This window comes from Solenopsis invicta, chromosome 3 (genome assembly GCF_016802725.1).
Source record: "Solenopsis invicta isolate M01_SB chromosome 3, UNIL_Sinv_3.0, whole genome shotgun sequence".
NCBI lineage: Eukaryota > Metazoa > Arthropoda > Insecta > Hymenoptera > Formicidae > Solenopsis > Solenopsis invicta.
The window spans coordinates 25,952,848-25,970,414 of record NC_052666.1 but is presented as its reverse complement, the minus strand read 5'-3'; the positions used below and the strand labels follow the sequence as shown (position 1 = coordinate 25,970,414).

General features: G+C 30.9%; 4 protein-coding genes across 9 annotated transcripts; 1 reads left to right on the top strand and 3 right to left on the bottom strand.

Moving 5' to 3' along the window:
- Positions 1 to 108: 108 nt before the first annotated feature.
- On the bottom strand, positions 109 to 1,695 carry LOC105197237 (zinc finger Ran-binding domain-containing protein 2). The gene is made up of 4 exons (XM_011163531.3): positions 1,500 to 1,695; positions 889 to 1,211; positions 596 to 798; positions 109 to 305 (listed from the first exon to the last, which is right to left on the bottom strand). The coding sequence occupies exons 1-4, from the start codon at positions 1,571 to 1,573 to the stop codon at positions 204 to 206; spliced, it is 702 nt and encodes a 233-aa protein (XP_011161833.1). The 5' UTR covers positions 1,574 to 1,695; the 3' UTR covers positions 109 to 203.
- Positions 1,696 to 1,808: 113 nt separating this feature from the next.
- On the top strand, positions 1,809 to 7,934 carry LOC105197238 (uncharacterized protein C05D11.1). 5 transcript variants are annotated; one of them, XM_011163533.3, is made up of 14 exons: positions 1,809 to 2,132; positions 3,260 to 3,435; positions 3,825 to 3,993; positions 4,075 to 4,238; positions 4,443 to 4,949; positions 5,028 to 5,279; positions 5,395 to 5,568; positions 5,711 to 5,941; positions 6,073 to 6,253; positions 6,396 to 6,648; positions 6,925 to 7,111; positions 7,180 to 7,323; positions 7,456 to 7,757; positions 7,834 to 7,934. In XM_011163533.3, exons 1-14 carry the CDS (start codon positions 1,922 to 1,924, stop codon positions 7,901 to 7,903), a joined length of 3,021 nt encoding a protein of 1,006 aa, XP_011161835.1. In that variant the 5' UTR covers positions 1,809 to 1,921; the 3' UTR covers positions 7,904 to 7,934. The 5 variants fall into 5 exon arrangements, with proteins under 5 accessions (XP_011161835.1, XP_011161834.1, XP_039303218.1 ...); XM_011163532.3 differs by having other exon boundaries at positions 3,260 to 3,501; XM_039447284.1 differs by lacking the exon at positions 4,443 to 4,949 and having other exon boundaries at positions 1,810 to 2,132; positions 3,260 to 3,501.
- A 318-nt stretch (positions 7,935 to 8,252) lies between these two features.
- On the bottom strand, positions 8,253 to 10,829 carry LOC105197239. Of its 2 annotated transcripts, none has more exons than XM_011163536.3 (3): positions 10,091 to 10,829; positions 8,755 to 9,091; positions 8,253 to 8,610 (listed from the first exon to the last, which is right to left on the bottom strand). In XM_011163536.3, exons 2-3 carry the CDS (start codon positions 9,082 to 9,084, stop codon positions 8,401 to 8,403), a joined length of 540 nt encoding a protein of 179 aa, XP_011161838.1. In that variant the 5' UTR covers positions 9,085 to 9,091; positions 10,091 to 10,829; the 3' UTR covers positions 8,253 to 8,400. The 2 variants fall into 2 exon arrangements, with proteins under 2 accessions (XP_011161838.1, XP_011161837.1); XM_011163535.3 differs by having other exon boundaries at positions 10,253 to 10,803.
- A 604-nt stretch (positions 10,830 to 11,433) lies between these two features.
- LOC105197236 (ras-related protein Rab-14) lies at positions 11,434 to 16,661 on the bottom strand. The gene is made up of 7 exons (XM_026133162.2): positions 16,269 to 16,661; positions 15,186 to 15,298; positions 13,815 to 13,941; positions 13,614 to 13,731; positions 13,336 to 13,454; positions 13,145 to 13,213; positions 11,434 to 12,960 (listed from the first exon to the last, which is right to left on the bottom strand). Exons 2-7 carry the CDS (start codon positions 15,289 to 15,291, stop codon positions 12,843 to 12,845), a joined length of 657 nt encoding a protein of 218 aa, XP_025988947.1. The 5' UTR covers positions 15,292 to 15,298; positions 16,269 to 16,661; the 3' UTR covers positions 11,434 to 12,842.
- Between the last annotated feature and the right edge of the window lie 906 nt (positions 16,662 to 17,567).

Sequence of the window (17,567 nt, the reverse complement as noted above, 5' to 3'; positions counted from 1 at the left end):
TATCAAAGCAAAAAATGGTTATACAAAAGCCTTTTATTATTTCAATCTTTGAAGTTTATTTTACAAAAATTGTTTACTTTTTATCCATATATCAATTTGTCAAATTAATTATTAATAAAGATTTATCAATTTATTTTATTTTATGCTTTGCATACAGAACATCATATATAATTGTGTATAAAAAAATACTAACGTAGTCTTAATCAAATTACATTTGTATGCATCAAGTCAGCTATGGCTTTTTGTCTGAGAGTGTAGAGCTTTTTTACCCATTTGTCGAATCTTGCTTCTTGATCCATCATAATCTGAGAAGAAAAAACAAACGTTACTTATGAGTACATTAAAAAATTTAAGGAAGTTCTTTAGTTTAAAATGAAGGAGAGCAATTTTCATCCATATATATCTTTTAATACAAAACTTTTTGACATTGTATCTTTAAAATAATGGACAAAATTTAAGTAATAAGAATGATAAATTGTCATTTAATATATATTAATCATCTTATATATTATTCATAAACTCATTCTCAAAAGTTGATCAAATTTTTGTACTATGTGAAAAAACTGAAGAACCTTAAAGATAAGATACAATTTACCGATGTGTGAAATATGCTTTCTGAGCCACTAGCAACGTTAGATACTGGTGGAATCTGTATGGTATCCGAACTAATGTCTATTACAATATTTTTCAATTTATTTTCTTTGGTAGCAGACGAAGTAAACGTCTTAGGCGTGAAACCCTCAGCGTTTATCTCATCAAGCACACCCTCTTTGAAACGTGGTTCAATAGGAAAATCATCTGAAAAATGATATATGTAATTTATATCTCTTAATATAAATCATTCAAATTCAAATGTTTATAATATTTATAAAACATCAATGTTTCTACCTTTTACTAGAACTTGACTTTTCTCTGTATTAATTTTTTGTTGATTCGATTGCGAGCTGCTAGAAGGACTTCGTGACTTCTCTCTGGATGTGGATCTAGCTTTTCTTCTTGTACGATCTGAAGAGTACGATCTGCCAGTGCTGGAACGATAACGCCTCTTATCTCGATCTCTCGAATGACTACTTCTGGATCCTTTATGGCTCTTTAAATTCCGATCTCTTCCCCTGCTTCTCGAGTGTGAACGGTGTTTGCGTTTTGTTTTCGAATGTTTTGATGATCTTCTCCGATGCGGCGAGGATTCGCTACTATCTGAGCTGCTAGATCTGTAAGAATTATTATAATACTGAGATTCTTCTCACTAATGAAAAAAATCTAAAAATAAATAATCCCTCAAATGATTTTGCGCAAATACAGTTTAGTAAAAATACATTAACATTTAATGAATTAAAAATGTAATAACATATTTAATTAATTAAATTTAATAAAATATTAATAAAATGTTACACACAACGCTGATACAAATTGAAATGTAAGATGTAAACTGAAAATTCTGTAAACTCCTAACCTCTAATTAATAATAATTGGATGTACAAATCCTATATATGCTTTACCTCGACTTTCGATTCCTCTTTCTTCGGTATCTGCTGCTGTGATCCGAGTCCGATTCACTGGAATATCTCGCCATGGATGTCAAAGTAGCCTTTTTTACTTATCTAGGAATCAGCACGACCCAACCAGACCCAACAATCAGAGGATAGCTCCAGATAGTTCAATCTGAGATAGTTCCACCCGCTCCGCCGTGTAGGATGCGTTCCAAAATACGCTGAAATGCGCCGACAATAATGAAAATCTATAGTATACGTGACGCGTATTATATTTTCTGTTAGGACACTTCGGAACGCACTAATAGTACACATGTGTTCGTATACACATGCATACGAATACTGCATCGATAGTACTTAACGTCAACCAGCGGTACGGCATTGACAGTTATCGATCAACAGTACGCACGGCACGAGGCTGGAAGTTGTGAATGAACCTTGCAAGGCTCGTGTACCCGGGTCCCCGCGTTGCGGGGACCGTCGACAATCCATCGGAAGAGGACCTAGAGGGATTTAGACTTCAGCACTCGCTGAAAATCAACGATACAGTTCCGTTCTCCATGTACAAATCCACGAGGACTGGCCTGACAGTTTGTATCGCAGACGTAGAAGACGCGTTTGTCAACTGCCACTTTGCCTTCGGTAATTTTTAGACACGCGCGTTAACAAAGGATGACATATATGTATTTATTTAATAATTCCTCTACTTCACGGCCTTGGATGATTTCCAATCTTTGGCGGAACGTTAGCAGAAGTGTAATGAAATATGTCAACAAAATTAACATTGATTGTGTCTACTGTAAACTCATGTTGCATTAATAGAATTTATATATAACAGCAAATTGATGTCAGAAATCAAACAGACTTTGACATGATTTGCCACACAATTTGACACAGATTGATGTTCAAAAGATTCTGCTCAATTTCTGCTATCAATCTGTTATCATGTTATGTCAGCCAATCCTGCCAGCAAAACGCATGAATGTGGACTACAGTGGATGTAGTTGATGCCAATTTCTGCTTGAACTTGCTAATAAGCTGTCTGTGTACATACTATAATTATAATTTTGATTACTAAGATATTTTTGACATTTGATGGGATCTAGCAAATATTCCAGCATATTTGAAAAATCATATATCAGCAAGCATTCGTTAACTGAAGTCAAACTGGGATTGGTTTTAAAAGAAATTGTTTGACTAAAGATTTGATTAAAAAGTAAAGTTATAAAATAATAAATAATTATTTAATATTTTACAATAATGAATTTTATATTAATTTTTTAAATCAATTTTTATATAATTTCTTTTGGAACCAATCCAATTGAAATAATTATATAATATTTTATAACAGACATAACATTTACTGAGCAATATTTGCAAACATTCTTGAATTAAAAATGGTTCAACATGAATTACAGCAATATGCGTGAACATTTAAATATGGCTCAATAATAAAAATAATATTTATGCTATGTGTCTAGTAAGTAAAATATTAGTACTATTTTGCTAGCAGATTTGAGGACATTGCAACATTTGAAAATATATCTTGTATTCTGTGCTTTTAATGTTCTGATCCTATTTTTGTATTCATTGAGTCTAAAAATTTTTCACAATAATTCAACTAGATATGTTTCTCTTCTTAAACATAATTAGATGAGAACTCTGAAAGGATTAATTCTTATCTATCTTAATAAGAAAATTTTTAAAAAACATCAAAATCTGTATTAATGCTTTTATGCTTAATTTTTTTATATCACTTTTTTTCTCAGCAACCGAAGTGCTTAATGACGATGGTCTTCCTGAAGCAGTGGCACAGCTTGTATTTATGGGCAGCGAGGAGTATCCCTATGTAAATCTTTTGAATCGCTGGTCTCATAAATGCTTTTCGCTTGATCCTGAGACTCATACGTTTCAAGATTACACTTGTTATAGCATGAAAACAACTGTAAGCAAAGGATTTTTGTCCTTACTGCCCGTGTATCTCGATCATATTCTTTATCCATCTCTTACGGTAAAATTTTCAATTTTATATTGTATAATGATGTATAATTTTGTTCTATAAAAAGCAAAGTATTTTTATTATTTAATATAATATGTTTCAAAATATTACAAATCTATTTTCTAATTTAAAACTACTTTTTATTTATAATTTAATAGATAAAAGAGATATATGAACCATGGCACATCCTGTATAAACAAGAAATAATTTTATATTCTGTAGGACCCATTGCATCCTGATTATAAGTTATTAATATATAGATTAATGCACAGATGATTATAAACTATCTAAGAATTATATGAGATATGAAGAAATATTTAACACTTTGATAATAGGAAGCAGCATATATTATAAACATACATCATCTTACTAAGTATGGAGACAATGGAGGTACATTTTATTTTGATACCAGGACTAAAGAATTAGACGGTGAACATGTAACTTATACTGAATTAATGAAAGCGATGTATCCTGAAAATTGTGGATATAGCTCGATTGTTCAAGGTACAAAAAAAATGGATGTGTAAACATCAAAACATAATACTATTGTGTTTCTTACTTATATTATTTATTTTATATGCGTAGGTACATCGCATTATATATCGGAATATCTCGTTCTCGAGGATATTAGGAAGTATCATAAGGAATATTACAGACCAGAAAACTTAACTGTGTTAATAGTAGGTCAAGTAAACCATATTGAAATTTTTCAAATATTAAAGTCTTTAGAAGAAAAAATAATATCAAGGGTAAGTTGATATTAAAAAAAATATTTAATTTTAATTTTAATATTATAATTATTAAAATTATTAATTTTAGAAATCAGAAAAATAGACATGTCAGGAATAAGCAAAATCATTGCAGATTATTATTACATATTAATTGAGAAATGTGTGATTACTCATTCCTTGTATTCACCATAGTCTTGATATTTAAGATCATCAAAATTGTAGGGAGAGAGAGGAGAATTTAAAAGACCCTGGCAGACTCCAGTTAAACCGCTTACAAAAAGCATAGATGTGGAATTCCAGTATCCTTGCTACTTATGTACTGGGGCATATGTTCGTATAGCTTGGCAAGGACCGTCCATAGTTAATAAATTGTCTGATTATCTTGGCTTTTGCTTAATCTCGCAATATCTCGCCGACACGTCCGTCGGTGCATTGCAAAGAGAATTTATCAAGGAGCACATTTCTTATGAGTATTACTTACACGAATTTTCGACTTCAGCTTTAAGTTTGATGTTTCCGAATGTACCGGGTAGTAAAGTTCCTTTAATCAAAGAATCTGTGATAAAAGTACTTAAACACACGTCTGACATTGGTATACAATTAAAAGAAATGAAGACTGTAATTCGTAGATATATTATTAAAATTTTAAGCGACTTGGAAAATAATCTACACAATACAATCGCAATTGGGCTGTTTAAACATATGTTATATGGAAAGACAAATAAAGATGTATGTGATACGCATATTTTATTTATAAACCGCATTTTATCAGAAATACTGATTACAATTGCTTGTTTTTGTTAATAGCTGGATTACAGATTGAATCTTATACGTTATGCCAAAAAATTGGAAAATGAATCAAAGATTTATTGGACAAATCTTTTCAAGAAATATTTTGTCGATACCCCAATGGTTGTTGTTAGGGGTACACCCAGCCGTGAGATGCTAAAGATATTTTCAGAAGAGGAGAGAAAAAGAAAGTTTGAAAGGATACTCGAGTTTGGCATGCTCGGTTTAGCAAGAAACGATATACTTATTTCTCACGCCATGAGCGAAAATGTATGTGAACATGTTCTTATTAAAAGATCAAAAGTATTTGTATAACTAAAGTATTTTATATATTCAAAGTTTACCACTGGCAATTCTTTTGCTATTGATAATGTTTTTTCTTAAGTCACATATACCCGACGAAGTACTAGAAAGTATATCTGAACCTGGCACAGATTCCATTGACTTCCATCACATTAAAAGTTACAGTACAGAAACCTTGGAGCAGCATTCTGAATTAGATGTCACTCAACTGCCATTATTTACCTATTTAGATCATGCTGATACAAACTTTGTTCATGTAAGTATTTTTATTTTCTCTTATTGCACAATTCTATTGGAAGCATAAAAGTCATCGATTTAAAAATATTTGATTGTACATTTATATTTAATAATTGTATCGATTATCAAGTACGATAATTGTAGTCTTTATTTAAATCCAGATATTTGTTGTCATGGACACTACTTCCATTACTAAGGGATATAAAAAATATATTCCACTATTGTTAGAGCTTATTATGGAATCTCCAGTGAAAAGAGCCGATCAACTGATTCCTTACGAGGAAGTAATAGACGAATTGAAAGCAGATACTGCAGTGGTTGCTACTCACACTAGTCTTTGCAAACCTACAGGATTTTCATATAGGTCCTCAGAAGTTTATTTGATGCTTCAAGTAAGTATAATTATGTATACAATAATTATTATATTTTTTTTATTTTTTTATAAAGCAGTAATTACATTTATTTCAAATCAATTATAATTGTTACTTTGTTGTTCACATGATATAAATGGTTGTTCATATAGGTTGAATATGAAAAATATGAAAAAGGCATAAAGTGGATTAAAGAGCTTTTATATAACACTGTGTTAATAGTCGACAGATTAAAAACAATAGCAACAAAGAAAGTAAATGATATCGCTCAATTAAAGAAAGAGGGAGAAAGAGTTGTGGACGATTTAATGAAAATATTACTGTACAATGAAGGTAAATTCTCATTTTTAAATATATACAAGATTTTTCAAATCAATAATTCCATACTGGAAGAATAAAACAATATATATTAAATAAAAGATAAATAAAATAAAATATATAAGAAAAATATGCAATATTTTTTTAATATTTGTAGATAGCAATCCTTACATATTCAGCTTAGTACAACAAGAAAAATTTCTCGTTGATATTCTGGAACATCTAAACGATGATGTAGGTCAAAAGGAAATTATGGCAAATATTGAATCAAGCAGAAAAGCCTTGACGTTATCTACAAATATAGTTTTATATATGACTGCTAATGTTACCAAATTGATTAAGGCAGTTTCAAATGTCTACACCCCATGGAAAATATTTTTTTCTGATGTAGCAGCTCCGGAGAAGACCAAGTCAGTATTTAATAAGAAAACTTTCTTTCCATTATATATATATATATATATAATTTATATATGAAATTGAAAATATTATAAAACTTAAAGTATTTATTTGTTTATTGTTGAAAATATTTTTTAGAAAGAATAATTTTTCTCAATATTTTTTAGTAATAATTTGTTTAAACTTGCGCGTAAATTTGGTCATATTTTTAAACTTAATTGATGCATAACTCGATTCTGAAATAACCATCATTGAAAATGCGTAATACATCAATAGAAATCTATTTTTAGGCTCAACGTTACCGATGATTGGACACTGATGCCTTCCACAAACCATATTGCTATCAGCAATTGCATCGTGGGATTGGAAAGTAAAACGAATGTATTTTTCCTACGGACTCATCCGTGCATAAACGACTATCGAAGCCCTGATCTGCCAGCTTTGCTCGTTTGTTTGATGTATTTTGATCAGATGGATGTAAGAGTTGTGATACTTGATGAAAAACGCAAATCTGTCATCGTTATTTCAAAAATTTATGATTGTAGGGACCCTTATCGTTATTAATTCGACATTCTGAACGTGCGCGTGATTTCGAATTTTTCGTGTCGTTGCACGAAGGATTGTTGTATATGGTTATTAACGATGCTACGGATTTGATAAAAGCGTATGCCGCGGCCAAAAAGAATATGGTACGAACAATAATAGATTATTCATATATGGAATATATAAATTATATAAATATATAACGCGCTATAATTACATAAGAAAGTAGAAATTGTATAAGATAGAGAATTTTTTGCAGCGTGAATTTCCTGTTGTAGGAAAATCGTTTATCCGGATGGACCGACATTTTTTACGAATCAGCTAAATCGCTTGCGATCTATCAGCTCGTCAAAATGAAAAACGCCGTAAGCAATAGAGCGAATGAATCGTTAAGATGTTGTCGCGGTGTGCCGCTTGACTATTGTCTTCCACTGATACGAAGTGTTTCCACCGTTACCAAAGACGACATGACTCGTGTAGCGAATCAATATATCACGCCATTATTCGATCCGGAATTATGTAAGACTGTTATCGTATGTCATACCTCTAACGTCTCGGCAATAGAAGAGGCTTTCAAAGAGTAAGTAATATTCTTGTCACGTCTTTCTCTTCTCTTATTTTTGAATAATAAATGTAATTTTTCTTTTTTCTTACAGAATGGATCATAGTTTTAATACATATAACAGTTTCAAAGAAGCTTATTCAATACTATTTAAAAAAACGTAAAAACAAATAAAGCTTTATTAATTAAAAAAAAGGTAAGATTTATCAATTAAAATCTTGAGAAACATCTAAGATTTTAAACATATTTTATGCTCTTTTTTTTTAATTGATTTGAGAAATTTTACTTGATGTATGAATTTTGATGTGAAAAATGATATTAAAGATTTAATATATACATGTTTAATACAAAGCAATAACAATACATGTAAATAATATTAATAGCACTACTTACTATTTTAATAATGGTGTTTCCATTCCATTTTTTGCTTTTTCGCACAAACAACGAGAAAAATTCGAAAGGTGTTTATAAAAATTTACACTTTTAAAACTTTAAATTTTGTTAACAATTGCGAAGATGTAAAAAGCAATTATTTATTTTTAATATAAAATATCCGATATACATGTTTGTCATTCATTGATGTAAATATTTGATGTGTACATAAATAAAAGTTCTTCGGAAGATGCTTCTTTATATTATGACTAGAAGACCAGAATGATTATTAGGACACTTTTACGGTTTCTATCTCTAATGCCGATACACCACGTTGTTTAATGGGCAGGTAAACACCTCCGTAAATTTGAAATTCGAACATAGTAATATTTGCAATGTCTAGAGGTTCACCATCTGGAATCTCACGTCCACGATAATAAGGTTTGAAATCATGCAAGGGTAAAGTCACTGTGGAAAATTCGTCATCTGACGTCGATACCTAAAGCAAAAATTGTCAAAGAATGTTTATTGAAAGAAAGGTGCTTTTCCTATGCGATATTTCATCAATGCAGAAATTTTGAAGTTAGTGAATAAGAAATGAATAATCGAAGTTAAAACCACGGTAGGACTTTGAAGCTTTTACCATGAAGAATTGCTCATAGCTGAGATCCATATTAGAGTTTTGTCCTCGATGTCTTAGGGATACTTTGTAGTGGCTGTTTTGCCCTTGTCCTCGACAAATGATCTCAATATTTCTGAATCTTGAGAGATCCAGATTCGTCAGCTTCCTGACGCCGGCGAAACCGGCACCGTTTGGTTGCGGATTCAATAGAGTAAAGAAGACTGCTCTCTGGAACAACTGGCTCGTCTGCAACGTCAGAACGGCTTTGGATTTTCCCACTGTTCTCACAGTATCGGACATCTCCCGCCAATCGTTCACACTCTGCGCATCCGTGAAATCGAACAGCATCATTTTATCCCTAATTAAATTCAAATGATGCGAACATATGTAGGCTTATGCTTCGAACAATTGGATAAACTCAATTCATATAAATATCATACAAGTATTTTCTGAGACCCATCTGAGAGTAGAGAAAAAAACAAAGATGAAAACATAACAATTCATTAATCTTCATTTTTATTATTTAAACTCCTCACCTGGTGAAAATTGTTCTCTCAGAATTTTCATATAAATTAGGACAATTTTCAAAAATACTGAAACAATTTTGAGAATTTTTCAAATATGTGAATTTTAAAATATTCTGAGATTTCTCATCCAATAATTTTTGAAAAATGCTTCAAACTTTTTTAGATTTTATAATATTTTATCAGAAATTGTAGAATGAGACATCTCAGGAAATTTCAAAATTTATATATATAAAAGTGCTAAAAAAGATAGACTTTAACATTTCTAAAAAAAGTATTTCAACTATAAAAAATTTGAGACTTTAAAAAGTTGTAACATTATATAGAAATTCTGAAGAATTCTGAAATTTATATAAAATTTTAAAAAAATATGAAAAATTTTCACACCAGGATAATAATTTCAACTAAAATGATTTCTATTTTAAATAATCTATAATACATGTCAAAATTCAGAACAGGACTCTCGTTAGAATTTTATGTATTTTATAATATGGAAAAGAATCTGAAAAATCAGAATATAAAGTAATATATAAATTCAAATACATGATGCATAAAATTATAAATAGAATTGCATTCTAAAATCTAATATGAATCGTAAATGAAGTTGAATTATAGCCAGTGTCTTAATTAATCGGACAAGAAGTGATATATATATATATATATATATATATATATATATATATATATATATATATATATATATATATATACACAATATATAATATTATGAAATCAATTACACAAAAATGTTTTTCAAAGTCACTTAATCATCATGTACATTAAAAGTCCGTTTGAGACTAAATATGAGAAATAGAAATTTGTCTTTTATTTACAGTCGGAACTCGTGGAGGTTAATTCATGAAAGAGTCTCGGTAATTTGTGATTTTCCTTCAGAGTAACGATCATGGGAACTTTTCGCTCTTCCGAATGCATAATCCCGCAAGTGTAATTTTCGAGCGCATTGTGATAATAATGATGATATAATTACACCTCACCCTCTCGCAAAGTGACAAGTCACGATAAAAACGACGATTGTTCGTAAATTCATGTTTCAACGCTTCAAGATATGTTATCTTCGCCGGAGATGACACGAGTTCGCAGAGACCAATCAAGTTGAACCGGTCGCTCTTCGACGATGTGGACAATAGCTACTAATACTGACATTTTGTTGACATGCAACGATGCAACGTGATCATATTGTTTGGAACCTGTATACAGTTATAATACCATATAATATGTGCTACGTGCCCTCGGCACCACTCTGCACATCACAGCATTTGCGGTAATAATAGCCGTGATATTTAGCAGAGCGTTATATAATGATAAAAAATGTGATGAGATGCTTTGGCGAACGACAAGAAAGTAGACGTTAAAAAATGAAAAATAAAATACGTATATTTTCTAATATTATATTATACTTTGAGGTTATTCTTTAACCTTTTTCCGGCTATTGCGAATGACTTAAATCCATTGTCATCTTTGAAAATAAAAAAAGTACAATGATCAATTTTTCTTAAATCAAGCTTTGCTTATAAAAATTATAATTATTAATTATTAATTTTCTTAGGCAAAACTTGTTTAATATTGAAATGTATATCTTTTGTTATGAGAGAAAAAAAGATGGTTTGATTGTAATAAGATTTTTAAGAAATTGTAATATCCTACTCTATAAATGATGCGAAAAGTTAAATTCTTTATTATACAAGTTTTGCATGTGATTATAATATACAAGTAGAATATATTAACCAGTGAAATATAAATTTCACAAGAATTACATTAAAGATTTTAGTGAAAAACAATGATACTGTATAGTAAAAAAAAATATATATATATATATCATATATTCATTTTAACGAATCAATACAATTCTTAGGAAAGTTTTCATTAACAAAAACAAAGATTGTCGTTCTCTTTGTTATAGCATCATGTAGAAGCATTTATTTTTTTGTGGCATTTTCTCATAATTATAATGTATACAAGATACAAAAATATAACAAAGATTTGTGAGAAAGTGAATATTTGTTCCATCAAATAAATAGATACAAAAGTATCTGCATCTTTATGATACACAAAAAAGATAGAGTAGCAATTGATCTTGTTTCTTAAAATATATATTTTAAGATAACACAAATAAGGGGTGCGTAATGACTACGCCCAAGGATTCAAATAGATCAAATAAAGTTTTGGTCAGGTTTATTCGAGGCAATTCCTCGCACTTTCTTAAACTATCAAATACAAATTGTTTACAAGACCTACAACGTTGAAGAGAACGTAAATCATTGTGTTTGTTACATGCTGCCTTTCAATTTATTTTCTCTTTTTCTCATTTCTTTATGGAGCCTCAAATCATAACAAAATAGAGCTTATGTAATTCTGTGTTCATGTGAAAGCACATCAATTTATCAACTGAATTAGTTTATGTTTCTTAAGCCCTTAATATAATATATAATGTGAAAAATAAGATCTTGCTAATACTGTTCTCTAATATGAAGCATAGAAGCATTATATAACAAGTTAAAGATCTCCTGGGCAGATAAAAAAAACGTAGAAAAAATGTGTGACAATATTTTAAGCTACATCATTTCATGTGATATTCAAGTTACATATATGACTATATTTGCTAATATAAATTTTCTACAAATCAAAATATGGATTTTCAATTAACATCATAAACAAAAGACGAATAATTCCATTTTTAATTTGTCACTAAAAACAATGTTAAATTTACACATGTATGCATATGTATATGTATTTGTTTCATCAAGAATAGATATATCTTTAAATGATAAATTTAAAAAAAAAAAGTAAATTTTTGATCCCTACTTTCTCTCTTTATCTATAATTCAAAAGATAATTGAAATCACCAAGCTCACAATACATGAATGTGCATATTTTAACAAGTAAAGCAGATTTAAAAAGTGAGAGTGAGAAAAATCTGACCGCATAATTTAATTTTCATTGAATAAATCTTTTAAAGCAAGAATTTGCATGTTATAACAAACATGTGATCTTCCCACATGCAGATATAAATTAGTTAAATTTAAATTCTATCGCTCATGTTCGCTGTTAAGTTGGTCTAACAAAAATTTTCTGTCAAACATATGATAAAGGTTAATCAGCTTCTACATATGTGCTATTATATGTATATTCTAAACAAATTTATAGAATATGTATATTCTAAACGAATCTTTCTTTACCTAGTTTCACAAAAAATGCATAAAATATAGAAAAAAAACGTCTATGTGAAAACAGTGTATAAATTGCAATAATCATACAAAAGACGTTTTATCGATCATCGACTTTCCGCGCGTCAAAAATTAGTAGCATTACCGGATTATCATTTTTACAATGCACGTCTCTATATTATATCGTGTACTTATAACATTATATTGAACATCGTAAATTGACGCTAATTAAAAAAAGGACATTTTCAACATATTTCATTCTTTTTTTTTAAGTGGACTTTGCTTATCAAAGGGAGGATACAGGCTACGAGATAATCTGTCAACTACACTTAGTACAAATCATATATGCATTAATAGTACCGATCAATTAATATATCTATATACAAACAAATAATAAGACCTAACAAGAGCAGGAGTCCTTGCCTCCCTGCTGTTCATTAGATACTCCTTGGAGACTGGTGCGACCCGGTTGACTGGGATTATGCTGTACACCAGATTCTGCTGCATTTAGGTCCAATCTATCAAACGAGTATAATTAATTTACGAATTAACATTGTTCGAGATATGTATTAGTTCATATATTTATATCATCAATTTATTATTTTATCAATGTATATTTTATAATTCTCAATTTGGTAGAATTTTATCCAACGTACTAGATATTTTTTATCCTATGTAGTTACGAATTATCATTAAACTTACCGCCCGTCTTGTATACTTTGGAATATTTTCTTTGCAGTTTCCAAGAAGGCTTCCTCCACATTGTGTCCTCTGTTTGAGAAATTAGAATATACAATTTCATTTATAATCATGTAAAACTTGAAACATTTAAATTTTAATATATCATCTTTAATTTGAATATTTAAATCGTTTAAGATAATAGAAATACTCACGTCTTTGCGCTAGCTTCGACAAACATTAAGCCATGTTCGTCAGCAAACTGCTTCGCTTCTTCATAGGTAACGTCACGTTGACCTTCGAGATCACTTTTGTTACCAATTAAGAATATAACCTGCACAAGTAATTTATTTATTTTTATATTACTTGAGTATAAAATATTTTAGAAAAATGATCCTTCTCTTATTATAATTATTAAATTATTAATGTAATTGTTAAATTACAAATTTAATTAATCAGGATTCTTATAATGGTAGTATAACAATATGCGTACAGTGCTCGGATTTGTTAAATTTCTTGTGTCTGTCAGCCAGCTACTGAGATGATTATAAGTTGAACGGCGTGTAATATCATACACCATTAATGCTCCAGCTGCACCACGATAGTATGATCTAAGAAGAAAATATTTTCTCTTTTCTACATACACTTATAATTTGTTAAGTATGATTGTCGCCTGAAATATTGCAATTATTACCTAGTAACTGCTCTAAATCGTTCTTGTCCAGCAGTGTCCCATATCTGCAGTTTTATCTTCTGTCCTGCTACTTCTATAATCCTAGTGCCAAATTCAACACCAATGGTATGTGGACAATCTGCCATAACTAAATTTAAAAGAACATTTATATAAAAAATTTCAATTTTTAAACTTTTTTATATAAATACAAGGTGGAATATACTATGAAATAATTTATAGTTATATTTTTGTCACATTTGAAGAAAATAATTTTATATGTAATTTACTTATAGAATATACAAATATTAATTGTTATTTGAATTGAATTAAATTCATTTAAAAATTTATTTAATTATATTTAAGAGAATTATATAAATATTTATAAAAATTATAGTAACTGCACACCAATTTATCAATTTTACTGAAATTTCTTATGTAAAAAATAAATTAAATATCTAATTTCTTTCAAAAACAAAAAATGTAACATTATTTATATTATAATTTGCACACATAATTTTTCATTTAATTTTTCTTTAAATCAAAGAATAATTTTTTATCATAGATATACTGAAACAAAAGTCAGTGTACTGTTGCAACTACAAACGCTGTTCACATCATGCACAGCATACATAGCATAATATGCAACAGATATATAATTATGTACGCATATGATTACAGCACATCCTTTAAGAATGTAATGTAAAAAAACAATGATAAATCACAAAATTTATTTAGCACAATTCTTATTCAAGATTTTATACACAAGTATTAACAAATATAGCGGGTATCTTTAAAAAAAATAGGTAACCAAACTTTAATAGTATATTTTACTCACTGCAAAGAAAAAAAGTTGTATAAAGTCCAGAAACGCTTCCTTTTTATATTATAAACATTTTTTAAATTTACAATAGACTCTAGTAGGAATACTTCATTAAAATAATTGCTGGAAATAATTTTCTTCCACATTAATGCATGCTTTGCCTTATGGATTGTTAAAGACATTAAAAAATTCCTAGAATATTTTGTATTGTTATACGAAATGATTTTGGAATAGTAACACTAGAAGTATTATAAACAATAGACTTAATGTTCCCATAAATATGGTGCTTAGATGTTCCCATAAATAAAAATCCAAAGAGTTTAAATCAAGAGTATATGTGCAGATTGTGCAATTAATTCTTTGTTACTCATTGATCAATATAATTATTATTACAAAAGTATTTTGTAAACAAAAGGAAGTTAAAGGAAGCCTTTTCAGACTCACATTCATATGCTCTTTTTTTCCTTACAACAGAATGTTGTAAGGAAAGCTCTTAAAGTTTGATCATTTATTTCTAAAACATCCTGTACATATATATATATATATAAAATGATTTCTTTCATTATACTTACATTTTTTTTCTGTAAACTGATGAAGTAGGCATGACTTGCCTACTCCCATATCCCCTATGATGATGTATTTGAAGATATAGGAATAATTATATGGACCGGTCGACATTTTGCACCTGCAATCAAGAGTATTTTTTAATGACGATTTTTATATTTTAATGGAACTGTCTATTTCAAACGATTCCACAAGAGAACAGAATAAAATTTATAATCTAGAGTGAAAGTTCTTTATAAGAGATGCTTTCATAATTTATTAGCTTATTATTAAGCTTATTATTAAGCTTATTATTAAGCTTATTCTCGAGATATCAGTGATTATACTAATCTCACATTTCACAGAATATCACATGATCTTTTGTCTCCTTTAATATCATGATAAGACATGGCTGACAGGAGTATATCAACAATAGGTGAGATTCTTTTATAGTAGTCAATAATTTTGTTATTTTTATTATGTTAAAATTAATAAAAAAACTTTGAATTATTATCAACTTTGATAAAGAAATATTAAACTCCTCAATTTTTTTTAAAGTAAATTATACAGTTTTGCTAAGCAACATCCATTTGATGTTACTTGAGAAATTGATCTAATCTACTTTTTATATTACAAATGTATACAATATGTGGTATTTCTTAGGTTCTGAGAAAGAGATATAACGTTTAATAGCGACTTTTCATGACGCATATAAAACACCGTTTATAAAGTTATCAATAATTCATGAACAGCCTGGGATAAAAATTTCTCGTTGCTTCGCAAACTCGATATTGCGCGACTCCCGAGATGGATTGAATTTGATATACGACGAGACGCAGGGCATGTGTTCGCCACGGCCGAGTTTGCCTGAGCTCCGTGGACGCGGATCGAGCCAACGATACATCAACAATACACGCTGCGCCGCCCACTCCCATAATTACGTTACAACTAATTAGCACGATCGGCGATCGGCAAGGACAGCGCGAGATGTCCCGCAACGTCTCGTCTCGCGGACGTCGCGTACGTGTCGCCGCGTTGTCGGACACGTTGGATTAGCGATAACTGACGGATCGGAATCTTCGATGTCAACAACGCGTTGGGGGATTACTCACACGTTCGTGAATCGGCGCTGTGTACAGTGGAAAGGCTGCTCGCCGTGACCGCTGGGCCGTGACCAAGGGGGTGTGTACAAGGAACGCCGCGGCGGCTGACGGTCCGCGGACTTGATTGCTCTTCGAACGTGAACTCACTCTGTCATCGGGTCGCACGACGACGCGGACGAACGCTTGCCTTACTGGTATTCACGCGCAATATGGCAGGCAGCCGCGCTCTGTCGCTAGCGACGACGATGACGATGAGCGAAACGTCAGAAAACCACCTGTCACTCGCGCAAACCGTCCGTCCGTCCGTAAGCTCGCTCTCGATCGACTCCTCGCAGCCCTCGCACTCCTCGCTCGACCTGGCTCGACCTACCGCCTACCGCGCAATTGTGCCGCAACTTTGCTCGCTGCGGCGCTGCTTCTCGCGTCTCGCGCGACGCCCTGAAGCGTGAATCGGATTCGTCGAGAGGCCCCTTCAAGTAATAGAAATCAAAGTTTGAAAATCAAAGAAAATTAAGAATTATTAAAAAAAAATAAATTAGATTACAGAGCGTGTAAGTCTGGCCGGGTGTTATTGCCGTTATTATTTAATCCGTAATATAAGTTAATTATAAAAAAAGACGTTATAAAATAATTGTAAAATAATTTCTGGTATTATGTGAATACATACATATTTATAATACAATTGGTATATTAGATCTTTTTATAATAACTTTTATAATTTTTAATCATTTCGAACTGTATTTACTTAACAAAGGCTGCTTTCCTTTTAGAAGACACAAATAGACACAAGTTAACACACTCGAATACGATCTAACAGAAAAAAAAAAACATTTCTGGTATTCACATTCATATGCATCTGATAGCGTTTTTCACTGGGAAAACTAGTGCGCACTGAGTGTGCACTCGCTGCAGGCTAATTGAGCGTTTCCGTTGGTATCATCATCGCGCGAACCGAAACGTCCAATTGCCAGTGGCGAGTGCACACTCACAATCAGTGCGCACTAGTTTTCCCAGTGAAAAACGCAATAAAACTTGAGATACGAGGCAATGGAGAAGATGCGAAACATGATTAATTGAACGCGACACGACTTCGTACCACGCATCGACAGTGACGACGGATGTTGGCACAAACGCTCGATATTTCACTTCACTTTCGACATTTCACGACATTCTCGAAACGTTCGCATCAAAAACTTGTATGTACGGGACGACAAGGATGCAAGTTGAAACGCGCCGCAACCTTCTGCCGTCCTGTCTAACCGACTGACTGCTGCTGACTGCTACTACTGCGTAGCGCTGCGTAGCGCG